This window comes from Diadema antillarum, unplaced genomic scaffold (genome assembly GCF_040938485.1).
Source record: "Diadema antillarum isolate AM-2024a unplaced genomic scaffold, OU_Dant_1.0 scf00000069, whole genome shotgun sequence".
Lineage (NCBI taxonomy): Eukaryota > Metazoa > Echinodermata > Echinoidea > Diadematoida > Diadematidae > Diadema > Diadema antillarum.
Window position 1 is genome coordinate 2,476,221 of NW_027270958.1, and position 25,911 is coordinate 2,502,131.

The following is a 25,911-nucleotide window of genomic DNA, read 5'->3' on the forward strand; positions in this document are numbered from 1 at the left end:
AAATAGATTACAGCTCGTTATCCCGAAGGTTCGTTGAAGGCTCTTCGGTACGAAGATTCGTTATTCCCAAGGTTCCCGGCGTTGTTCCGAATTTCATTTTCTGATTGACTATTCTTCGGAATAACGAACCTTCGGAATAACGCCACAATTGTCCAGATTAAAGAACCCGTTTTCATTTTTGGATTAACGAACCTCTAGGTATCATCCTAGGGAGACTTTGTGTGTTTTGGATTAACGAACCTTCGGAATAGCAAACCATCGGAATAACGAACAGCACCCATAAACTAAATGTCTGATGTTTGCTTTTATGTTCGAAAGTAAATTGCAATAACATTCATAATAATCTATAAGCCTATTTGCTAAATCTTAGAACTCAGAATAACAGTAAGATGATTGAATGTTCTATTCATTTATTTTCAACATGACGCACTTCAGTAATATTTGATATTTGTTTTTCTTTGTAGTAGGACCGATGTAGTTTTTCTTAAGTTTTTCTTGATTTTTTTTTTCGGGCCACCAGAAAGTTAGTGTGGAGCCCTGATCAAGGTCATTGGCATGTTAGCCCGATCGGACGCCGTGTTTTTTTTAAAGAGTATAGAAGCGCACGAATGTGATTTTTACTACGACTGGGCTGTGTATAGTTATGCCACTTGATAAATGTTGATGTACAGCGAGAGTTATCAGAACATTTAAATTATGTAGGAAGCGTGATCGTTCGTATTTTGTCATGAGGGTATTTAAAATTCAGATAAACATCTCATTTCTCCCATGCCGTGTGGCGGAATCCGAATGACTGTCACAAACTACATTCGAGTAAACCTCTATCAATGTACCTTATTACCACGCCACACTACATACATTGTAGCTAACACGAGTCCATGAGAGTAATGCGTTGCCATGCATCCACGTGCGTCCGCACTACCAGTGAGCGGTCAGTGCAGGTGCGCAGAGCACTTGTACAAAGTGATACGTGCACCTGATACTCTGGCGTGAACCATGCAGGGCCGTATAAAGAGAGTGGCCATCTCGCTTTTTGGCTTATGTGTTTTGAAGCCTGTGATTGGTCAAAAGCTGGTCCCATGATCTACAGGCGCCATGTCGTTACTAAAGTGCGCTCATAATGCAGTGCCCACTGTTTACGACCACAGAACTCTGTGTTTACGACCCCTTTGGCTTGGTTATTTTGTTACGTCTGAGCGTACACGCTAACCCTGTTACGTGTAATACGCGCGGTAACGACATGGCGTCCAAAAATTAGCAGTTGGCCAGACTCTCTTTATATACGGCACTGGCGTGAACCTTAAACTCCTTCCACATGGATGAGAAGACCGGACAAGATCGACGCGACGGGTACAAGTGTCGATTACAAATCAATTAAAAGATGACTGGTATTCACACTGATTATGCCTGCATGGATAAGAATTTCAGCACAGCCTTTTTATCACTTCCAATATGGGGTCTGTAGGCCTATATATTTCCGAAGTATACTTTCTCTCATGAGTCGATGGAATACTAGTACAAACTTACATGTATTCGTTTCTCTTGTCAGGCACAAAGAGAAAGAGGGAGAGAGAGGGGGGTGGGAAACAAACAATCAGAATACTGTTAGCGTTAGTTTAATACATGTACATTATAGTTTAATACATTCTTAACTTGAAGCTATAATTTCTCGAATATTAATTCATTGCCTTTCCCACGGCCCTCAGAAACTAAAGTTCATGAACTTGCGGTGTGTCTTGTTTATCATGTTTGGCACGTAAGGAATGCGCGCATACTACTAGACAGGGCGTGTATTCTTCTGCCATTTCTTTCTTCGAAGTCTGAAATGTAATAACCGTCGAGTAGGTTTATTTCATGTGCTTCACATGTTAATCATGATGCATGCATGCCTGAGAGCGTTCGTTCGTCGTGAACCTTCGAACTTGCTCTATACTCAGACAATAATTTCGGGAATTTCCAAGGCAACTGAGTAATATTTCTTTTTTAAAACCATTAATAAGAACAAATGTAACCTGCTAATTGCTTATCGATAAATCGATGAAGTTAAAACTATCGTTCTTGTGCCTCACAGTGGTGTGGAGCGTATGCCGTTGAAACGTTCTTTTTAATGATGGAATAAAAAACAAGAACGCAGTTTGGTCGACCGTTCACAAGTTTAGCATGCTGTTCGCGCCAATTTTGTGTCTTGTGTCTTTCTTACGTGCGAAAAAGTTTGCTAGCGGATTACAAATCTCCCGAGTTTTGTAACCTGCTAATTTGTATGCGTGTATAAGAAGACATTGTAGGCTTCCTGCTAACCTCTTCAGGATATTAAACATCGTTAGAAAATATTTCAAATATTCCACCAAGTGTCTATACCAGATTGTTGTATTTCAGTTCTAAAAATGCAAAAGCTCCCCCGTGTGAGAGGGGGACACCCCCTTCTCCACACATTACTAGTATAGACTTCTCTTCACTCACATAAAGTTGGTTACAGTGAAAGACGCACACGTCCATCAGAAGATGGTTGTAGCCATTCTCATTGTTCCCCGATCGATCAGTACACATTTTCTTTTTCTTGTTTTTTTTTTGTTGAAAAAGAATAAAAATATTGTAACAAAGTGTGAATTAGATCGTTGAAATTCAGATCTCGATACAAACTTTCCTCGCACCTTTAATCATCATTTATAAAGTTCTTACACAGTGACAGACGCGCACGGGACTCACGAGGTGACAGAAAAATCACGATTTTATAGCCATGCCCACTGTCCCAGAGTATTAAATTTCTTACATTTTCTTTAAAAAAAAATGTACACATGATGAATTCCATAAAAATGGTGTTGAATATCATATCTAAAAATACAAATGCACCCGCGATGGTCTGTCACAAGCTCTGTGCTCTCTATTATGCTCCAGCTCTCCCTCGATTACATGCTCTTCCCCTCCCGCACACGTAAATATGGATATAGTGCCTATACCTGTTACATGTATCTTTGGACACTGTTCCATACGAGGGTATGATTAACCCCTCCCCCCCCAAAAAAAAAAAAATGCAATCGTTACATGGAGTTTCCGCCAGATGTTGCTTACGCTATATGAATAAAAAACCGCGTAGATAAGTAACAATTACCATAGGTACTCTCTTAAATTAAGCTCTTACCATAGAGGTCACATCAGTCGGGTCACTAATAAAAAGAACTGTTCATAGATAATCATATAGGGGCCAACCCCGATTTGTAAAGCCTGATGTTCTTTTTTTCTATTTTGTTTGCATTTAATCTTACAAACGTATATACAAACTGTTTCTTGACATAAAAGCCAAGGTGCTCCCTGCCCCATCGTAGGTTGTTTAACAATGACCCGGATATTCATTAACTCCTTGCGGCTGGAAGCTTTTCTGCTTGATGATGATATCAAAAGGTGGAACGGCATTGAGTCGCTGAGCTGCGCATGCATGACAAACGATGACCGAGCTGTGCCGATATAATGGGTCGGTTTGGAGATGGATCTTTTCCACCTCCCTGGTTCGATGTAGAAGGTAACATGGACATTATAGTGCACTTCGTCGTCAGAAAACGACTAACAGTTATTTACTGTTGATCACCAAATCCTCGAAGTAGTATTCAGAGTAATTTCACAGTTCAAAATTTAACTCCCTTTAATCTCGTAAGCAGTTTATTACATGCAATTCGGTAAAACGTGAGATCGTATGGGTTTTGCATTGTCATGATCATGTTGTTTATATTACTCGAAAATATCAATAAATGAAATTCTTGCCTCGTATTGTTTTCATTACAACCGATTGAAAATTTGTTTTATATCGACGTAAACTGTGAATTCGTGAATACAAATGAAAATTACTTGACTGGACATGCATGGGCACTTAAAATCTGATCTATCCACAAAGAATATACGTGAAGATTATCCCGTATTAATTCTATCAAATTTTGTTAAGGACAGAATTGCATTATTGTTGATAACGGAATTCATGATGCCGTAATTACGATAATTTACCTTGCACTGAATCGTAATATTGCTGTTAATGATACGGAATGTTGCTATAATCAGAATAACGAGTGCCGCTTAGTTATTTCCGCGTGCAGTATATGTCGTATATGTTGTTTGTAACAGTACTCCGTCATATTTTGAACGGGCCAAGACACAATCACTCGCCCTGCGTATTATACTGTACATAATTATGACATAGTTCACGATATCCCGCTCGATAACATGATTGGATGAAAATTAATGAGCGGCAACTTCTTAGCACTTCTGATTCTTGAGCAGATATATAATTTTCTTTAAGAGAATATCCATATCAGCGTTTTAAGCTTCATGATTTAAACTACGGAAATTTTTCTGTCTGTAGGCTGTGTTATCAGCAAGGTTCTATATCTGAAAGAGAAACTGCAAGAGACTTTCAGTTTGCCACTGCTCTGCGTGGAAGTTTCGTCCGCATTTGCACGCTGTCAGGGGCCGAATATATCACTGTCATTATCGTAACACCTCGTCTTCATCATTATCACAAGCGCCCTCGATCCATCATTATCATCATCAAAAGCATTAAAAAAATTTTTCAACGTCATAGGGCTCGACACTAACGGTGGCCCGGGGCCACCAAAAAAAAACACGTCGGGCCCCTAAAATTTCAGAAATTAAGATTTTGGTGGCCCGATCGGGCCGCTAAAAAAAGTCGGATGTTTGCCTATACTTTTGAAAATGAACAGCGGTAACAATCAGCTCCGTAAGATGCTAAAAAAAAATGTCAGATGTTTGCTTTTAACTTTGGAAATGAATAACGGGAATATTCGACTCCGTATGATACTAAAACAAATGTTGGATGTTTGCTTATACTTTTTGAAATGAATAACGGTAAGATTCGGCCCCGTACGGTGCTAACATTAATGTCAGATATTTGATTTTGCGTTCGGAAATGAAAAGGATTCTTAACATTCGGCTTCGGAAGATGCTGAAATAAATGTCGAATGTTTGCGTTGCCGTTCGGAAATAAATAAGAATGATATTCAACTCCGGATACGATGATGAAATAGATGCCGGATGTTTGCTTTTATACGTTCGAAAGTAAATAGCAATAACATTCAGCTCCGGAAGAAGCTAAAGTAAATGTCGAATGATCCCTTTGACGTTCGGAAATGAATAACAATAATATTAAACTCCGTATGATGATAAAATAAATGCCGGATGCTTGCTTCTACGTTCGAAAGTAAATAGCAATAACATTCAGCTCCGGAAGATGCTAGAATAGATATCGAAAGATCCCTTTAACGTTCGGAAATGCATACCAATAATATTCAACTCCGTACAATGATTAAATAAATGTCGGGTGTTTGCTTTTACTTTCGAAAGTAAAGAGCAATAACATTCGCTCCGGAAGATGCCAAAATAAATATCAGATGATTGCTTTTAGGCCTACATTCGTTTGGAAGTGAATAGCAGTAACATTCTGCAACATACGATGCTAAAATAAATGTCAGTATTTTGCTATAGCATTTCGAAATGAATAACAATAACATTCAGTTGCGTTGCATGGGAAAATAATGTCGGATGTCTGCTTTGACGTTCAAAAATGAAAACAGTAACATTCGGCTCCGTATATACGATGCTAAACAATTGTCAGATTATTCATTTCACTTTCGGAAGTGGACAGCAATAGCATTCGGCTCCATGCGATAATGAAATAAATGTTGGATGTTGAAATGAATAACGGTAATATTCTGCTCCGTACGATGCTAAAATAAATAACACATTGTTGTTTTTACATTTGGAAATGATTAACGGTATCTATCGGCTCAGTTAGGTGCTAACATAAATAGCGGATGTTTACTTTCACGTTCGGAAATGAATAGGGCCTAAGGATAATATTCAGCTCCGTAAGATGCTAAAATGAATGTCGGTTCTTTGCTTTTACATTTGAAAATGATTAACGGCAACATTCGGCTCCGTAAGGTGCTTAAATAATAGTAAAATTGGATGATTGCTTTTAATACAATTTTGTTTGTTTTAGGCTTTCAATACCGATGTAGAAATAAGGACGATACGATAAAATTAGAAGCTGAATGAATATTAAACGACATGTCTCACGTCCCGCTCAGGCATCTTGCACTTCTTTAATTTATGGTCTTGGTAAACACGACACGTGGTACGCGCCTGCCGCGATATAACGCATTGAAGAACCTGCATGGTAACGTACATAAACACGCATGCGATTTGTCGTAATTAATGTGGTAGCGAACGCAGGGATTTACGAAGACGAACACAGGGATTTACGAAGACGAATACACATGCTTCGTTGCATGTCTTTTCATGCTATTCTAGGTGCTCGCGTCGATCGACGAAACCATACTATACCGTTACAAACGACATGAACAATGCAAGTGGAGCTTCGTTTGTTGTATCGAAATGGATAAACAAGGTGCTGGAACCAAGATTATCAGCGGATTATCAAACTTTGCAACGCTCCAGAAGCACTGAAACAGCATGATTTGATCGTTCTTCGGCCGTGAACTAGTAGTGAAAAAGTCGTGGTTTTGGAGCCCAAGAGCTGCGGACAAAAGCCGATGTAACAATCGGCGGATTATCACCATGAATAGCATGTGTCTTTTGTTCGATTTACACGCTGCATAACAAAAGAGTCACTCTAGCCGGCGAGGGGGCGAGGCAGGATGTCGGTGATTGTTCTGCCCGAAAAGCACGACTTTTTCACGACGTAACAACTACTAATCCACGGTAATATCACATCGATTCCAGCACATTTTCACAACTCGTTCACCACCTAATCACAACGCAATCACGGCAAAACCACGGGGACAATATGTAAGTGCAAAAGCACGACTTTTGCACGACTAAATCACAACGAAACCACAAGTAAAGGACGGCGTTTTCACTGTCAAAGCATCGCGAATAGTGTTGGTAGTGTGATAGTGGTACTCCAGCTATTAGAAAACAAGACTGAGAATTTATGACAAGTTTATATTCTGTAAAACAAAATAAGGAAGAATTTGGACACATGAGACAGTGTATCCAGGATGCATTTGTTTTTTAGTTATTCAAGTAGTGAAGTTACTTATTTGGCAATATACTTTGAAGATACAAGAATGAAAAATAAAAAGATAGGAAAATAAAGTACATTGTGGTATGTAAAATCAGATCAAAGACCATTGTGAAACAACGGAGTAGAGTGTAGATAAGAATCAGTGTAGTTTATAACCACAAGGATAATGCACAGGGTGCGAGAAATGCCATAATCATCGCCACTGTTCTTCCGCTGCAGATGAAGCCGCGCCAGTGGGACCACATCTCGCCCGACGCCAAGGATCTGGTCCGCAGCATGCTGTGCGTGGACCCGCGGCAGCGCATCAGCGTGGAGGAGGCCCTGGCACACCCTTGGCTGAGGGTAGGTCCTCATCCGACCACGGTAAATGGGGGGCGCGTCTTCCCGAAAAAAAAGATCTTTTTTGACTCCGCCCGGAGTGTGCGGTGCCGTGCACGTGTACTTTATCACCACCATACTGTATATGCATATCCACCCTGCCAATATCAGCAGAATATTATATACTTGCATAATGAAGTATACTTCAAAATATACTCGTGGTCATATTTGTGAAGTCATTGATTTGAGTTTGCTGTTATTATTTACTGGCTTTCTCACATTCTGTTGATTGTAATTCTTGTCTTTAATTTCCACTGTGGCTGACTATTATTTGGCTATATTTTCAAGCTGTAGCTTAGCTGTTCGATTCATTAAAGTATATAATTATGCAGACATTTTTCTTGTTACGCTTGCATTATGTACTGTTGCTGCAGGCATTCAGTAAGTTCTCTTGTGTTTGATAAATCTGGTGATAGGTACAGGAGGTGACAAGGCCTTGTCTTGACAAATGTCTTGAAAACCACTTGAGATATCATTGTTTGTTTTTAACAGTGCAAAAACAAACTGATTAGATTTAGGTCATAACCTCAGTGGTTAAAGGTCGAAACTTCACATATGGACAGTTATTCAAGTAGTATATCATATCACTTATGGATTATTAAAATTACATACTAGTATAGAGCAGTTCACTGGCTTGAAATTCTTGCTGAGTCACTGAAGGTTATATTCAAGGTCATATTCAAACATTTCATCATTTTGTCTGTAACTTAAATAGGGGAGAAATAAGACTTACTTCAGGGTTGTTTTTGTTTGTTTGTAAGACATTAAAATTTGTGAGATTCTTCATAACAAATTTGGCATTGGGCTAACTATTTCAAAATGTGTACATAAAGTGCTATTCTAAATATTTGCGCTTAGACCATCACAATTTCAAGTTCAGATTCTTCTTCGAAATGTATTTTAAAAGGTCTCTGCTGTTTGCTGTTTTTTTTTTTTTTTTTTTTTTTTGGGGGGGGGGGGGTGGTGAAGTTGTTAAAAGGAAGTCACAAAGTATATCATAGGTGAATACTAGCAATATATTCTTTATCTATAAATTTGCCAAGTAGTGTGAGAAAGAGAGCACCCCCCCCCCCCTTTAAAAGATTGATATCGCACTGGCTCTGTCTTATGTACATGTAAGATGCACATGATCAGTGGTTGAACTAATCCACAGAGAGGTATAGATGATGCATGTAAATGGGTACTGTAAACATGGAAATTTTCGCGGTACATTAATTTTCGCGGATTTCGCGCTACGTTCGGCTAGCGCGAATTCAAAAACGCGCGAATATATCTTCGCAATTTTCTATGCACATTTTGAACGGCCTGAATTGCGTGCGCTTCGTCGATGATACTGCTACGTAGTACAGACATGTCTACGCATATAGCAGTATCATCGCACGCACCGCACGCACCGAGCCCATGGCCGATTGGTGTGCTACATATACATCTCCGCGACTACAGGTATAGTACTACAGTACATGTACGTATCGAGTAAAATACGTGTACAGTGTACTACCAGGGAGGTGAGCTGAGCGCTTGTACTCACACTCGCGCCCGCGCCGCTCGCTGCGTCGCTTTCATACGCTGGCATCGCTGGATGAAAACAGCAACTGTGTATTAACCCGCTGCGGAGCGCGAATTTAAGAACCCACGAATATGTTTTCGAGCCGCTCAGCGCGAAAAATTAATCGCGCGAAAATATTGACGTTTACAGTATATGTGAGCATGCCTTCCTTTCTTCGAAGAAGCGTAACATTCTCTCCCCTACATGAACATTGAGGTTTAAGCCCCAAGTATACGTCACGCACACATATGTACATGACCTACATGATCTACATATCAGCCCTGTGCGGTTCTTATAATCCACCCCCCCCCACACACACACACACACCCTTGGGCAACTATTAATCCCTTCTCTGCCAAGGACTTTGGACACTCTGTACAATGCTGTGGGTTTCTTTGCCAATATCAACACTCAAAGCATACAAATGATTATACCCAAATCTGTATCTACACCTCCTTGTTACCACTCCCTGGGGAACATTGCAACTGTGTTTCCATTCCAGGTACTCACTTTAATATACAATTGGGTATTAACCTTTTCCATGCCAGGGACTTTGGACAGCATGTACAACACTATGGGGGTTTCCTCTACCAATTTACACTCATAAAGGGTTTAATAGCAAGTGGTAAATCACCAAGTGAACACACTTGATATGAGAGTAGAATGTTACCAGTACCCCAGAGGATAAGAATAATCCGTAACGAGCCACATCAGATGGGTCTAAGCATTTTATCTATCGAAAATGAAAGAGGTAGTGAATAATTTTTTTATGTCGGTTGTGATCACAAGCGGGATCAAGTAGCACTTTTGAGAGGGCATAGCCTGTATAATACCATCTACCAGAGGCAAAACGATCTAGATATCCTTAAGATGGATTCAGTATTTTGAAGCAGTGGGGATTTTGGTGTCTTGCAACATCAAGGGCACTCTTTGTGTATAAAACAGTGAAACTAATGAAGAGTGCATTTACATACTTATTACTACAAAGAAAGTGGTTAAGTACATTTATTTATATTTTATTTTATAATAGAATGCTGTGACTGTTAGAATCTCTCCAGAGGTTTTCTTTTTCTCCTGTTTTTGTCTATCAAACGTCTATTCATTTGTATGGTTGCAGTCCAGTGTGTGCACTTGATGTGTATAGGTGTGATTGTCGTGATATGGTTGATTTATTTATTTTTATCAGTTTTATCTTTCATTTCCCATTTGCAACTTAATCTGTAGACAGTTTTATTTGAAAAGTACTGATTAACAGTGAGAAAGAAAGTCACGAGTTGACCAGGTATTTATGTCATCTCCAAAGTTTTTATTTTCCCTCACACATTTAAAGCTAGAACACATGTATGATGTGATGACTCATGTGGGGATATTCCCACAAAAGTGACATATCAACTGTGAGATCAGATTTTTTAGGAATGAGATGAAATACAACGTGAATCAGAGAGCGAGTAGCATTGTAGAGTCATTATGTAACCAGCATGCATGAGATTTACCATTATCAGTTGAATCTCACCTATCACCAACTCACGAAGTTTGTAAAATTGGTGACTGTATGGTTTCTCTCACGTGACACATAGAATAAACACATTGGTGCATTGTGAAAAACTGTAGACACCATATATTTAGCGAGTCTGATTTTTCAAGAAATGGATCTTCCCAGGAATTTCATGAGTGGCTAAATTCAAAGTGGTGGTGTACGGCAATGAACAGAGAAATGTACGTGTGCACAATGCATTCATGTCGAGAGTTCATATTTTTGCATGTTGTTAAATTCACGGAAAGCACCCAACTCGTGAAATTTGGGAAAATAGGAACCTCGGGAAATATATGGTGTATACAATAGTACATTGGTGTGAAGTATGCGTCTTCCATCCTCTATATCGTATCCATCTTGACCGATACAGACATTTGTTGTGATGATAAGAACCCCATCAAACATTGCAGTATCTTACCTTAAAATTCACTGCTGCATGAAAGAATTAATTTTATCTTGATGTGTTACCATAGAGAGTGACATTCACTACAGTATCAAAGTTCCATTAATTTGCCTTGTTGGTTCGTGATTTAGTCAAAAGAGAGAAGCACAAATGAATGAATTAACATCCAGTCTGCTCTACCTTGCACGACGTAGAAGGTAAATGTGTTAATCGCAAATGACCAAGAATGGGACTGCAAGCTTTGCTACCATGGCCATTGCATACAAATATTTTTAAAGATATATGTATCCTATATGCTATGCATGGGGCTGTGGATTAATCTGATATCGCGCAAAGAAGTTTATGGCATTGCTCAATTGCAAATGTTCTAATACATCATAGGTGATTTCAAGTTCAGTGGTAGTGCTGGTTTTGGTGGTATTTCAACAGTAGCACCAGTAGTAATCCTGACTTTGAAATCAGTCGGTGTTAGCGGGTAGAACTAAAAATTATGACATAGTTCCAGTAGCTAGTGATGGGCCTTGTGTTGAATGTTATCTTCTGGAACTGAGCTCCATTATTTGCAGTGGCAATTCTTTGTTTTATTTTTTTAGATTTTTGTTTGTTTGTTTTGTTTTACCATGGGCGACAGTAGCCCCTAGGGATTGTCAAATTGTAACATTTCAAATTTCGAGTTGGTGTTAGCATTACTACGTGTGTGAGAGTTGTCCCAACTCACATAAGTATTGTATGTGCATAGGCTATTGTGATATAATCGTCAATTGTGGAACATCCATGAATGCTTTCAACAATGCCAAATTAATCTGAGAGTGTGAGCAAAATTAAGATCATTGTATTTGGAGAAGTGATGAAATATGTAGCATTTTAATCCATCTTCCCCAACATATATGTCTAATTCTAAGTGCTTGTGGCAGTACCTTTTCAAAGTTGACTGGAACCAAATACAATCATATTTTATTTATTTTTTATTTCTTTATTTGTTTGATCATGCTATTCCAGCACGATCCTGCAGACTTACTTTAGCAATGGTGTGAAGATAACACTAGCAGGGGCGGATCCAGGAATTCTGTAAAGGGGAGGCACCTTTATGAAATTAAAGGGGACCGCACGCCCCCCTTTTTTTTATTTCTTTTGTTTTAACAAAAAATAAAGAGAGGGCATGCGCCTGGTGCACCCCCCTCTGGATCCGCCACTGCACTCATGTCAGCGATCAATTTTTACAAGCATTATCACTTGCATTATTTTGACCGTCGATGTTGGAGCTTAATTTAACACAGTTGTGTGTGGGAGATAACACCAGCGCCAGCACTAGCACCGAACTTGTAGTCACCCCCTGGTATACTATGAATATTTCTATGTGCATAGGTGCCAGCTATTGTAACACCTCAACTGCTTTGCCAACAAACAAGCTTGCAATGTGACTAACACACATTGTCAAGAAGCAAAAGAAAAGTTCATGATATTGTTTATGTGTAAGCCATTCCCTGTAAGATTTGGAAATCTCCATTGAATTAGGAAAGGAATGTTTTATAAGAGTCCAGGGACATTGCAGTTGAGCATATATAAAGAAATGAATATTTTATCGACTGAATTGGAACAAGGTTTTCAATATACACTGTGTATGTGCTTGATTTCTATAATACTGTATTATGTATGATTACAATATGATAATAATTTAATGATGACATGATAATAATGATAGTAATAATATAATTTGAAATGCGATGGTAAATTGTCAGGAAGGAAGTTAATCTCGAGAGTATTTTTTTATCTAATTGTACAAATGTATGTGCATGTCATGTCACCTGTAGAAAAGCATTACATGGTGACCAGCAGAAGTCAATGTGCTTTGATTGTCTGTCTGTTAGCTGAGGGTCGCTAGTGGTCATCTTTGATACTTTTTAGACTACCTTTTTTGTTTGTTTGAGGGTTTTTTAAATGTTTATAGCAGGGATTTGTTTTTTGTTTTTTGTTTTTCCAATCATCAGTCTGGGTTCAAAGTTCATTGGTGTTGGTTTTTATCAGTGCACTATACCATTTCAGTGCTTCACTGAGAACAGACAACCTAAAATGTGCAAGAATTCCCTAAGCATTTGTCAGTTATACATCTAATCAACTCCAAAGGCATATCTATAGGACAAAACTTTAAATGTCTTGAAGTATGAGAAGATATAAAACTTATAAATGTCTTGTAGTACGAGAAGATATCTTGTCCTTTGCTGTGAGTGAAAGTATAATTGTATTTGACAGCATGACTCTTAACTGTTCTTGCTCTTTGTACATCTCTACGTATTCCCTCACAAACCCACAACATCCCCTTCCTTTTATTATTCCTCCTCTTTCCTTCCTTCACATCCTGGCCTCTTCCTCCAATATCTTCAACCCTTGATGCCCCCTGCTTTGCACCCTTCAAAACCCCCCTCCACTGCCCTGAACGGGACCCTCTCTTAACAGGAGAGGGACAAGTTTGCACCCAAGATTCACCTGTTGGAGACGGTGGAGGAGCTCAAGAAGTTCAATGCCAGGAGAAAATTAAAGGTACGTTACCCCCTTAACCCGTTGAAGACGAGTCGCATGAATAATCAGGCTGGTGTCTATGGGAAATGCATGTTGTAGCAAAGTCAGTCCGTCCTTACGGGTTGATAAGCCCACTTCAGTCACCAAAAATCGTCTTTGCAGCTTATCAGAGCTAGGGATTCAATTAAGCCTTATACGTGATGCAATTTACTCACCAATTTACTCGCAAAGTGTACAGTTTACTGCTTTATGATTGACATGATATGAAAATAGTAAGCCCCTTTATAAACGAATCAGTTGTATTGAGTGAGAGAAGGAAATGTATAAGAAGCTGTATGATTGCCACCGTAATCTGAAGTGCTCTGGAGCGGTGCATGACAGTATTGCCTTTACACATTGCAGGCTATTTGGCAAAAACATGGAAAAAACAAACAAATATTGATATTCCATGTCTTTGCTATTTTGTATCCAATGTAATGAAATGCTTGTGGTTCAATTATAGTGGAGTTACACTTTATGAATAAATACATTGTACCTACATGTATATTTACATGAGGATGGTAAAACACGATAGCATGCTGAATTTAAGTGTATAAACTAATAAGGAGAAGTCTACAAGTAGTGTTTGGACACATTAGGCATACCACAGCCTCACATTTGAGGTTCTTCCTGGCTTATATCCTAGGCATCGTCCAGAATAGTAAATAGTTTTTAATAGGTTTAGAACCAAAGATAAGACTCGTTTCATTGTATCTTATCTTTGCTTTTACAGAGCTCTTTGGAAACAGCTTTATTTCCACCAGATTGTAGGCCATCACAATTAGTTGTGGTGCATACCACTCACACACACTATTTCTTTGTCACAGCAAAAAGAAACTTTAGATAGAAGTAAACAGTGAAAGAGGGCAAAATCATAATATGTGTGATATTCATAAAGGACAGAAGTGGAGTGACATTGTGTTGATGTATGTCTGATTCCTTCCCAGGGTGCCGTTCTTGCAGCAGTAGCGAGTCACAAGTTCACGAGTTTCTACAGCGATCCCAACACAAAGCACATCACAGACTTTGCAGACGATGACCCAACCTCATCAGGTAATTTGGTTGTTTTGTTCTTTCTTTCTTTTTTGGAATTTGTGTTTGGCTATATATTGTACAGTCAACCTTGCATGCATCAAATGTGTTTGGACTGAAGAAATAGCTATGACTTAGAGAAAAATTGAATTATGGAGGATTAAAAATCAGTAGAATACAAAGAGAAGAGGACTTGAAAAGACCTTGACTTCGGTGATTATTCAACTTATGCAAGGTCAACTTGAGCAAGGTTAACTGTACATGTATGAGCCTTGGAGCAATCATTGTGGTAAGCCTGTATAAAGCTTTCCAGAATAATAATTATATTCAATGTGTGAAGTTTAGTGCCCCATCACCTCCTTGGTGAAGGTGTTATCTAATGAAAGTTTTGATAGTAGTTTGAAGGATTTTTAATCATTATTTGCTTGGTTGTTAAAAGACTGTCCAAGGTGTTTGTGTAAGTTAATATCCATTGGATGATATCCATTCTAATGTTGGCGTATAATGTAGATGTGATAATCTACTTCACAAACCAATTTACAGTTTTCCTTTGTTTGATTAATTGTGATGAGTTGTGATATCAAATTATGATCTGAGAAGTGTTATATTCAAATTGATAGTTTAATGAAGTGTCAGATTTTTGGTTTGATGCTGGATTTTTACAAATATGTTGTATGTTGAATGAAAAGCAAAAGATTATTAAAGTAGAGGAGTAAAGATGTGCTGTGAGGGATTTTTATCAGTTGTCTCCCTCTGTACAAATGTGTTTGCAAGATTGCAACTGCTAAGCTATATTTTTAACAAACATGTTTTAACAAACAAGTTGGGTCATCATAGATCAGCAGTTGAGATCTTACAATTACGTTTGTGAACTTACAAATACAGGGTATGTGTGTACAGAGGAAGTTAACTCATAGAAAAATGTGTCTTAGCGCATTTGTTGTATATTATATTTCAAAATTATATTGATGCTGAATGTCTTATAATTTGTGAAAATGTTTTGGTTGCATGTTTTATGTGTTCATGTGTAAGAATTGCAACAAAAGGAATGTCCAAGCGGACAAATAGAGATTGAAATTGATATTGGATAGTTGAAAAATTGAAATTGAAAATTGAAATTGAAAAATGTTTTAGTTGAATGTTTTATGTGTTCATATGTAAGAATTGAAACAAAAGGATGTCCAAGTGGACAAATAGAGATTGTAATTGAAATTGAATAATTGAAATTGAAAAATCAAAATTGAAAAATGTTTTGGTTTAATGTTTTATGTGTTCATGTGTAAGAATTGAAGCAAAAGGAACGTCCAAGTTGACAAATAGATTGAAATTGAAATTGAATAATTGAAATTGAAAAAAAAAATTGAAAATGAAAAATTGAAGTTGTGTCTCATTCTCTGCTTACCCTGTTCAATGGTCCTGTTCCTAGGTGCTGTGGCCCAGGTCTTGGACAGTTTGGAAGAGATCCAGTGCCTGACAGACTGTGATGAGAAGGACCTGGACTTCTTGCACACCATCTTCGAAGACACACAGCTTCATTCACTCCTAGATGTAAGTCATTGCTTTTGTTTGTTTTTATCCCTTTCTGTTTCTCGCTATCTCTGTCTCTTTCTTTGTCATGTCTCACCTTTGTGTGTCTGTCTATCCTTTTATATTTTTTCTCCCTCGTTCTCTCTATCTTTCTCTTTCTTTCTCTTTCTTTCCCTTTCTTTCTCTCTGTTATGCTATGCTGACCTTTCATTGACGCTTGCAAAGAAAACTTACAGTATCTGTTTTGTGGTGTCCAGCAAATATTGATGTGATGTGATGATGTTGTGAGTCAATAAAGAAATGACAACGTTTTAAGCAATGCTTGGCACATTTCTCTTGACTTGTGTGGTATGCTGCAAAATATGTACATTGTACTTTGCTCTACAATGAACTAAGTGTGTGTTTCTCTTTTGATGGATATATTTGAAGATGGTTTTGTGGTGTGGATATAAAACTGTGATTGTATGTTTGGTTATTGAAATGAGATATATCTGTGTTCTAGTGTTGATCGTCAAAGTTTGGTGTATCATTATACATTGTACAAGGTTTATATTTAGTCCTGATGAGGAAATGATCAGACTGTTTTGTGTTCTATTCATAACGAGAGCCATCATGCACAAGCATACAGTTTACATTTATGTAACCTTATTCTTGCGTCAAAAAAAAAAAATATATATATAGATAGATATGTTAGGGTAACATTTCCTGCTAGAGTATCAACTTCTCATAGCAAAAGCCAATCAGGAAGTAGAATTCTCATCACCGCCATGACGCTTGCCACTGCAGAAAGAGTTGCTACCATAGCAACTTGCTTATGAAATGGAGGCCAGATACATGTATCACAGGACCAACCGCAAGTCACCAGACACGACATCAAAGTTAGATCAGATAGTCACTGAAGTAGATCTTCAGCTGTATGCTCATCACTCAGCTTCAAAGCATCTCCAAATGCACAATCATTGTCACAAACCTTGCTACATTGTATCTAAATGATATTTCCAAGATGTAATTACATATAGCTAATTATGAATATTTATAAATTGTGCCACCTCACCGAGGTATCACGCTTGAGGCACAATGTCTTTCACAGAAGATTTACGTGGTGAAGACTAGTACCGAGTATACTCGCGCAGGTCTGTATGGGAATTTCGTGTTTATAGCAAAATCAGTCCATTTTTAACGGGTTAAGGGCAGCATTATCGACAGCATAGGACTGGATATTCTATTCTATTCTATCAATTCCTATATTTTCATATGGTTGTGTTTGCTGGCATTTTAAAGCAGAAGAGTCAGATGACTTTGAATACAGTTGTGTAATCATCTGCACACTTTATTTTCTGCAAGAGGAGCGAGATTTCAAGAATAATCATATATTGCAAGAAAAATGCATCACCATATGGAATGGTCAAAAGACAGGGCAAGAAGAGGTTCATGGATGGGTGAATTAGATGACCCATCAATTGGAATAGAGTCTAAAACAAATCAAAAACAAAAGATATCTCTCCCAAGTAATCCCACCCCCACCCTCCGAGACACTTTGAATCCATGCTAAAAGCAACTCAAAACTGTTAGTAGCAGAGATGCCAAGTTCAAAAAACTTTTATGAGTGAGATTTTCATGACTCGGCGTTTCGGCGCTCGCGCGCGTGCGCACGCGAACGAGGAGGGTGTCACCCCTCCCATGGTAGGGAGCTTTTTTGAATTATTAGCTCTTAATGATGCGATCTGGTGCATACTTAAGTGACTATTTTTTACTAATTTTGAAAGACAAAAGGGAAATATACCTTCAATTGCAATTATCATTTGAATCCTTTGAGCTATGCTCCTTATTTTTGGTGCAAATTGCAGACTTCGCCCAATGCGTGAGAAAAATGGGTGCCCTGCGTGAGATCGTGAGACAGGCCCTAAATGCTTGAGTCTCACGCAGAATGCGTGAGACTTGGTAGCTCTGTAGTAGTCTTCATTCATTCATACACTGCCAATCATGATAATTTGGCTATTTAATTTACATGATTGATTATCTAACCACATCATAGCCTGAGACAGATGAATACAAAGTAGGTCATCATTGCCCTCAGAATTCATGTCATTGTGTAAAGTCACCAACAGCCTTTGAATATTTCATCTGATTGACTAAGTGCCGTTCGTCGATATAATACATACAGATTAGTCAGTGTTATGAGTCAAAACATGAAATAAAAATCATGGGCATACATGTACATACTCGGATGGGATTCATTCGCATGACCTCCTGATTGTGAGGTGTCACATCCACTTGAATACGGAGATTTCACCCAATAGCCAGCAATGGCTCTGATCCTTTACAGCACTGGATATTGCATATCTATTCAAATTTTCTGATTCTTGCATTGAGGTGCTTTTAGTGCAACTAATTGACAAACTGCCTTCTCCAAAAGAAAGCCTTTGAATAGTTTGTTCACCTTACAGTTTGTATGAATTTCCATGTATAAAAGTTTGATGGGACTAAGGAAGTATAAGGCTAATTTCCACAAACAGTGTGGAAGCCTTTATCATGAGAATCAATACCCATTGTTACACAAAGCATTGATGCTCTTGTTAGCCCAACTCTCAACCGGCGGGTTTCTGCATTGCCATAAACAATGCAGCAGGCTCAGACTATTCTATTCTCCCTATTCAAGGCCTTGCTGTGACTTGTGATGGGTAAACCACTGTGCACTACAGATCATCATAGAGTATGACATTTCTTATCAGGTGCCTGGAAAGCTGTTTCATATTACAGGATGTCTCCTTTGTATTGATACATGTGTAAAACTCATGATGGCTGCCACTAAGGACTCTAAAGATGTGAGTTATAGTATTTTTTTTCCTTCTATTTGATCTTTGATTTTGTTATATATGGATGTGACAATGTCTTGCTTTGCATTGTATCTTAATATAATCCAAAATGAATGCCGGTATGTGTACATGTATGATCAGTGAGTGCCAATTGTTTTGTGAACAAACAGTACTCAAAGATTTGCTTGTACATGTATCTTTGGATCGTGGGCCATACATTTGTTCCTAATTGTATTCAAATGTAATGCCTGCATGATACTTGCAGGTGCCACTGCGCACAATTTTGTGATATGTGTGCGTGTACAGTGTATGTGTATGTGCTGTGTGTGCACTGTGTGAGTGCTGTGTGCTTTGTGTGTCAATATTGTGTTACTTATCTTATTTGGGAGAGGTGTTTATTGCGCACAGAAAATTCAGAGAATGTAGAATTGAGTGATGAAGTGGAGTTATTTCTTTGTAAGACACTTTGAGAGTTTGCTGTCTTCTGGTCTCAGCTGTGTAGTGCTACCCTCTATAAACCATGTCTGCCTCAGCATGGTGTAAAATTGCTGACAGTTTAGGTTTGGCTTTAGGGAAGCCTAATACAGATTGCAGTGTATTTCCTAGTCACCATTTGTATCTGGTTTATGGCAGACTCTAGCTTAGCCGTACGTTTGTTCCATTCATTGTCAGTTTGAACTTTGTTCAGACCAGAAATGTGAGATAGATGTCATTCATTTAATAGCAAAATGTGATACATTTGTAGGCCCACACTTATTATGAACAAATCGCAAATATGTGTCACGTTAGATCTGTTTCAATCTTTCTCGTTAGTGTCTTTGTATATAGGTTTCCTCCACAGACATATTATGCATGTCATTAGTTTTTTTCTGTGTCTGTCCCCTTGGCTTGCTCTTTGTGGTAGGTGATGTTAGAATTTGTAAAAGCATGGAAGAGGAAAATAGTACAGTATCATGTGTGTATAGATCTGCAGACAGAGTGGCCATAGTTGATGCTGTCAGAGGGATAGGTATCATGCCTCCCTCATGTGTTCAAACCTAGACAGTCTCTCTGTCACACACACACACACACATATACACATTAGTGCATAGTGTATGGGGTGTGCATTTGCATCATGAGGTGTAAACTCTTCATCGCAGAGATTTGTCTCAAATGTTAGCACTATTCCGATGAAAATATTATGACAAGATATAAATGCAGAAATCCTGAAATAAAATTCTGCAAGGGTGTAGGAATATCTTGAGGCTACTTGGACCTACTCCAACATGGCTGATTCCTTTAAACCTAAGACGCAGTCAAAAGGTTTATTGCTTGGATGTTGCACGAGTGATCCGGGCTGTCAAGCATCTCAGAGCACTGTGCTGCAGGGCTCCCTCATTAGACGATACTGCAACAGACGTGCGTCACTCATCACTATGTTACAGTTGTTTTATTGCCTTCTAGCTGCCCTCAATTCTGATGTATGATACTGTCCTCCTGTCTTCCATTTTCTCCCCCCCCCCCCATCTCTCTCCCCTCTCCTTCCCCCCCCCCATCTCTTCTTCGATCTCCCTCCTCTAGTCTTTATACCAGACTTTACTCTGATAATTTTCCCATGATACTTTTAATTCCTCTCATGTTACAGTCACATTGGTGAGTGAGAGCATTTCTTTAGCATCTTTGAGCTCTTCTTGTTGGTACAATTTGTATGTGTGTCAGCAGATGAAACTACATTCATCTCAATATCTGATTTATTTTTTTTAATGAAACATATATATGCAGAAAAGAAAACACTGTAATCAAAATTGAACTTAAAGGCCAAAAAATACACATCTACTGCATGGACACACTATACAATGTGTAGGTTAATTTTCTTTCATGTTCTCAAAAGATCACAAGCACAACTTGTCTTATAAGTGCAGAGGAAACGAAAAAAAGTAAACAATGAAGCCAAAAGCTGAATTAATTTTGAGATATGCTACATTAATGAAACCTTTGTCATATTTGCAGGAAAGACACAAGACAAATAAATGTGGAGAGATTACTGGATATTATACCTGTAGTGCAGCAGAGCAGTAGATGAGGGGGGGGGGGGCACACGAGGGGAGGGATGGTTTGTATGTTTGCATTGTTGCTGTGGAAAGCTGGTACCAAACCATGAGATGTGTTACACTTCACTACCTCTGTCATTGTTACAGGTATACACTTCACGAATAGCGTAAATTGAAATGGATGTGTCTATCATGGTTTGAAGCCAATGTATGTTTTTAAATGGCAAACAATTCAATTTTTGTGATGCCTTTGTGCTTTCAGGCGGTGTGAAAAATATAATTTATGAATGATAGTGAGCGTATGGTATTTTTCAAAATCGAAAGTGCCCAGAAAGGGTTTTGAAAGGGAAAATAAATTCTGATTACTTTTTTTTTTTAAATTTGAGCCATATGACAGTGGTGAATAATGTCCCATCCTTTTAAAACTAATGAATAAATAGATAAATATGTATTATACTGTATTGCCAGGGGTATCCATGCATGGTACATTATGTTGTAGCTCACGTGCATGTGATGGTTACTGCTCCACACATAATGTATTTCTCATTCAGGCAACTCATTAAGTCTGTCAGCTGGCAGACAGGTCTTATGACAATTTTATTTCTGGCTGATCAAAAAAAAAGGGGGTGGTTTCAAAGCAGGCTTCCATATTCTGCAAACAGTAACACATCATGGCAGACTTGCTAGGTACATTGTATGTGGTGGAGGAGGGAATTGTTTTGGGGGTGTACATGTATGTGATGGGAGTTGGCAGTGAGTCATAAGGGGGTGGGGGGGGGGGGTAAAGATACAGATATGGTCTATAGATAGATGCTGCAGATGGTAATACCAGTACCTAGGTGCTAAAAAATCTGATTCAAAGAGCAGAAGGAAGAGGAGGCAGGGAGCTGTGGCCATTAAAGGGGACATCTGTTGAAGTCATCTACCAACCCAAATTCACTCAGCATCTTCACCACCACCACACTATTCCTGCATACACAGTGTAGTTTGTATCTCTAGCAGGGTGTTCAGACGTTTACAAATTATACTAAAATGGTATAGTTACACCAAAACGGGATAGGTATAAGATGAATTTCTACATCTGAACGCTAACAAAACAACGTATAATGAAACAACGGTCAGAGCATTGTTTCGAACTAGAACTCGATAACGAATAAGCGTTCCATCATGTCCATGTGCGTCTGAACCGACCATAGAACAGTATAAATGGGTGGGGCTTAATGTAAGGTGACCCGTATTCCTCTCACTAGCAGCGACGTCATGACCATAACAACATGCGCAGTGGGAAACTGAGCGTCTATACGTTTTCCACAGTGGTCGAGATTAGCCTGTGAACAGTCTGTCAGCTATACAATGATTCTTTATATGTCATTTCTTTATCGAGTTTTGGTATGAACTGCTTTTTTCGTCTGAACGAAGGGGGGAGGGGTAGTTGTGTGCGTACATAGGAAAGAGAATGGAAAAGGAGCTGGATGAGGAAAGTTAGCCCAGGAGAAGGGGCAAGGAAGATAGTATGAGGGTAGGATACAGTTTGCAAAGCAGGGAGAAGAAGAGAAGAATAGAACGCCGAGGCAAAGTTGTGGAAAAGTCACTCTCCTGTATCTTAATTTGTTTCATTCCTTGCAAAGTGAAGGGGGGGGGGGGGAATTATATTTTGTGGAATAAGGAGTGGGGAAAGGTTTCAAATTTTGCAAGATAACTAGCCTACTCCAGAGACATTCAGCTCCTAACAGTGAGAATGTGCGCTACGTGTAGCTGCTAGTGCTCCGTACTACAAGAGAAACGACTCGGGATGGGGAAAGATGGATAATGTCGTGGATGGGGAGGAAGAATGGAATCAAATCTATTTCTGTACCATAATCGTTAGCAGAGGAAATGCTTCGTTTGGCCCAGGTTATCTGATCAGGCTAGACCAACTGATAGGCACAGGCAATTAGGAGGTTCATGCAGTTAAGGTACACACTGTTATCCAGCCTGTTCTGTTGTGCCGCCGCCAATGCATGGAGTCTTACTGAATAGAGCTCGAGTAGATAGAGGTATTATTTGCACTGAAGCTAATTCAACTCAAATACAGAAACCCTCATATATATGCAGACATTTTTCTACCGTGGCAAAGTTTCATGTATAGGTTCTGTTTGTTTTGACTGATTTTTAGCCATTTTTCGAAATATGAATCAATTACATGTCTAGAGAGATCACTTCTTTGATCTTATTCTAATTTCTCTCAGTGGTCACCACATTCCGTAACCCTTAGATACCGAATACATTTTAGGTTATACTGCCCTCGTTTGGTTCAGACCTATCAAAGAAGGACTTAAAGGGGAAGTATAGTAACTGATCAGTGGGAATCAGTGGAAATGCTTGGAGATGATTGTTCCAATCCTTATGGGATTCATTCAAGAGTTCATTGTATATCTATTGTTGTGTGAAAATGATTTGCTTCAGAACGGTCTCATATTCACGTAATGTGCAGATTAATGCTCCGTCACTGACCAGGGACGCTAACCTGGAAGCATTAAACTGCACATTACTTGAATATGAGACCATTCTGAAGCAAATCATTTTCACACAACAATAGATATACAATGAACTCTTGAATGAATCCCATAAGGATTGGAACAATCATCTCCCAGCATTTCCACTGATTCCCACTGATCAGTTACTAGCCTTCCCCTTTAAATCTCCAAGTCATAAATGTGCTTAGATTACTTAGAGACACCAGGGTAAATGTAATATATATCATAATTATAATATATACATAGATACATACATATATGTACAGTGCAGATAGATAGATAGATGCAATGTACATACATGTAGATAGATGGATAAATAGAAATAGATAGATAGATAGATAGATAAATAGATAGATAGATAGATGGATAGATAGATAGATAGATAGATCTATAGGCCCTACATGTACATGTAGTTTTTTTTTTCTTTGAGCTGCAAATCAAAGCGTCAAGATTTGTGAGATGTGTCAGTATGGGAGAAGCACACTGATTGATGTACAAACATTGTCTGTCTCTAGACATGCTTAGTCCCTGCTTGGTTGGTTGATGACACATGAACATTTGACATTTAGGTGTTTGTCTCATGAGCTTCACATAGCACAGTTCGGCACAGCCTGTACACTCTTTTATCATGTTTGGAATGGGCGCATGTTTTTCTGTTAGTGTGAAATCCCTGCCCCATCTTCAGCCTCATGTGATCATGGATAAAGCCATTAATATTCAGTCGATCCAGGATAATGTCAGAACCGAAATGTCATGAATGTGTCTTAATACCATTTCTTTCCTCGACTGTCTAGGATCTAGATACTAACGAGACCAGGGCTTCAAACTGAGCAGGTTTTCTAAGAAACTGTTGACATGCAGGACTGCATTCATGAAAGACCAAAATGTATTGCTTATTTTAGTACGAGATGTACCATGTAGTCAGTGTGTACCTGGATGTGTGCATACATTTTAATGTGGAATGTTCTGAAGAGAAATAAAGCGAAACAGTTGCAGCTCAGTGTACCAGTTGTGGCTGGACAGTTAAAAGTCTAGGAGCAGTGATCTAGAAAAATGTTCAAGATATCACATTTGATGCATATGTGTAGGTCTGTTGTATCACAAAACATCCTACCATATACAATTTTTGCAATAAATCCAAAAATATAGGGAGATATCAGTATTTTTCTCATTAAACCGTAACTGTCGACGGTTAAGTCTGGAAACATTTTTATGATAACTATTGTTCACATTTTGTGTATTTAACAATACTTAACATTGATTATACAGATTCAAATTTTTACAGGATTTGTTTCTATCCCTAACCCACATTTTAGAACTATTTTAAAGCACTAATGCTGGGTTTTTGTTTCTTCTGCAAATGGTAAATTATGCCTTTAAAATGGCATTACTGTAGCAAAGCCATAAAGAGTAAAATTTCTTGTCATGGGGATACAAAGAAGAATTATTGTGAGAGTGAAAATTTCCATGATGTCGAAAATAAAAGCATGCAATTAATTTTGCTTGTTACACTGTATGTGTTCCAGTAATTAATGTTTTGATTCCATGGAATTAAAAACCTTTCCCGGCCAAGTGCAAAAAAAAAAATAAAAATAAAAAAAATAAATAAATAAATATATATATATATATATATATATATATATATATATATATATATATATATATATAATTATATAATAATAATAATAACTCGCACCAAAATATCCTCTTTACAGTATCACACTCACAGTGAAAGATGCAATACACTGCATCTGTTTCTTCTTTTCTGCATCCAAGTTTGTTCTGGTGCCCCCCCCCCCCCCCCCCCATTTCTTTCTAATGTAGTAATTAGATATAATTTGTAGCATTTATTTTGAGTAATTGATTAGATAATGATTTTTGTTAATCAGAATAACTTATAAGTATAATGCCAACATCCTGTAGAACCTAAACTTGTAAATGATGCCGAGTGAAAATGTGACTGATTATATTTTTGATATGAAATGGGACGTAGAGTAGAGGTTAATGATTGCTCATGTGGGTTCATCGCTGCTTCTTGTGCTGATGAAAAGTGGGTGGTAGAACTTCACATCAATCATGTGAAATGGTAATGAAAATGCACATGGCAAAGAGGAACAACTGATGCTCTCATTTCCTTCCATTACACTTACTGATAAATTGGCAAACAGTGTTTGTGCATTAGCCTAGCTTTCAGCCTGTATTATTTGTTTGTTTGGTTTTTTTTTTTTTTTTAAATCTACTTTGGGGTCACATTTTGGACAGGTAGCATTTAGGAGATGCCAAACTTTTTTTTTCTGTCTTCATTAGCATGTAGTAGTTGTACTGATACTGTTAATACTATCAACATATTGGGAAATAATAATGAAACAATGCAGTGTATATTGCAATACACACATACAATTGTACGTACAAATATACATACGTACACACACATATTCAATATACATACATACTGCATACATCCATACATATTACATGCATTATTTTGTACATGCATATTTTGGCTACATCATAACAAACAT

The 25,911-nt window shown here is 38.2% G+C and overlaps 1 protein-coding gene across 1 annotated transcript in view; it reads left to right on the forward strand.

Moving 5' to 3' along the window:
- Positions 1-25,911, forward strand: part of LOC139716770 (peripheral plasma membrane protein CASK-like) — a 198,072-nt gene that overhangs the window by 91,830 nt on the left and 80,331 nt on the right. The window contains exons 8-11 of the mRNA XM_071628307.1: positions 7,271-7,393; positions 13,367-13,450; positions 14,416-14,521; positions 15,927-16,048. Coding sequence (XP_071484408.1) covers positions 7,271-7,393; positions 13,367-13,450; positions 14,416-14,521; positions 15,927-16,048 — 435 coding nt within the window. The remainder of the gene's footprint in view (positions 1-7,270; positions 7,394-13,366; positions 13,451-14,415; positions 14,522-15,926; positions 16,049-25,911) is intronic.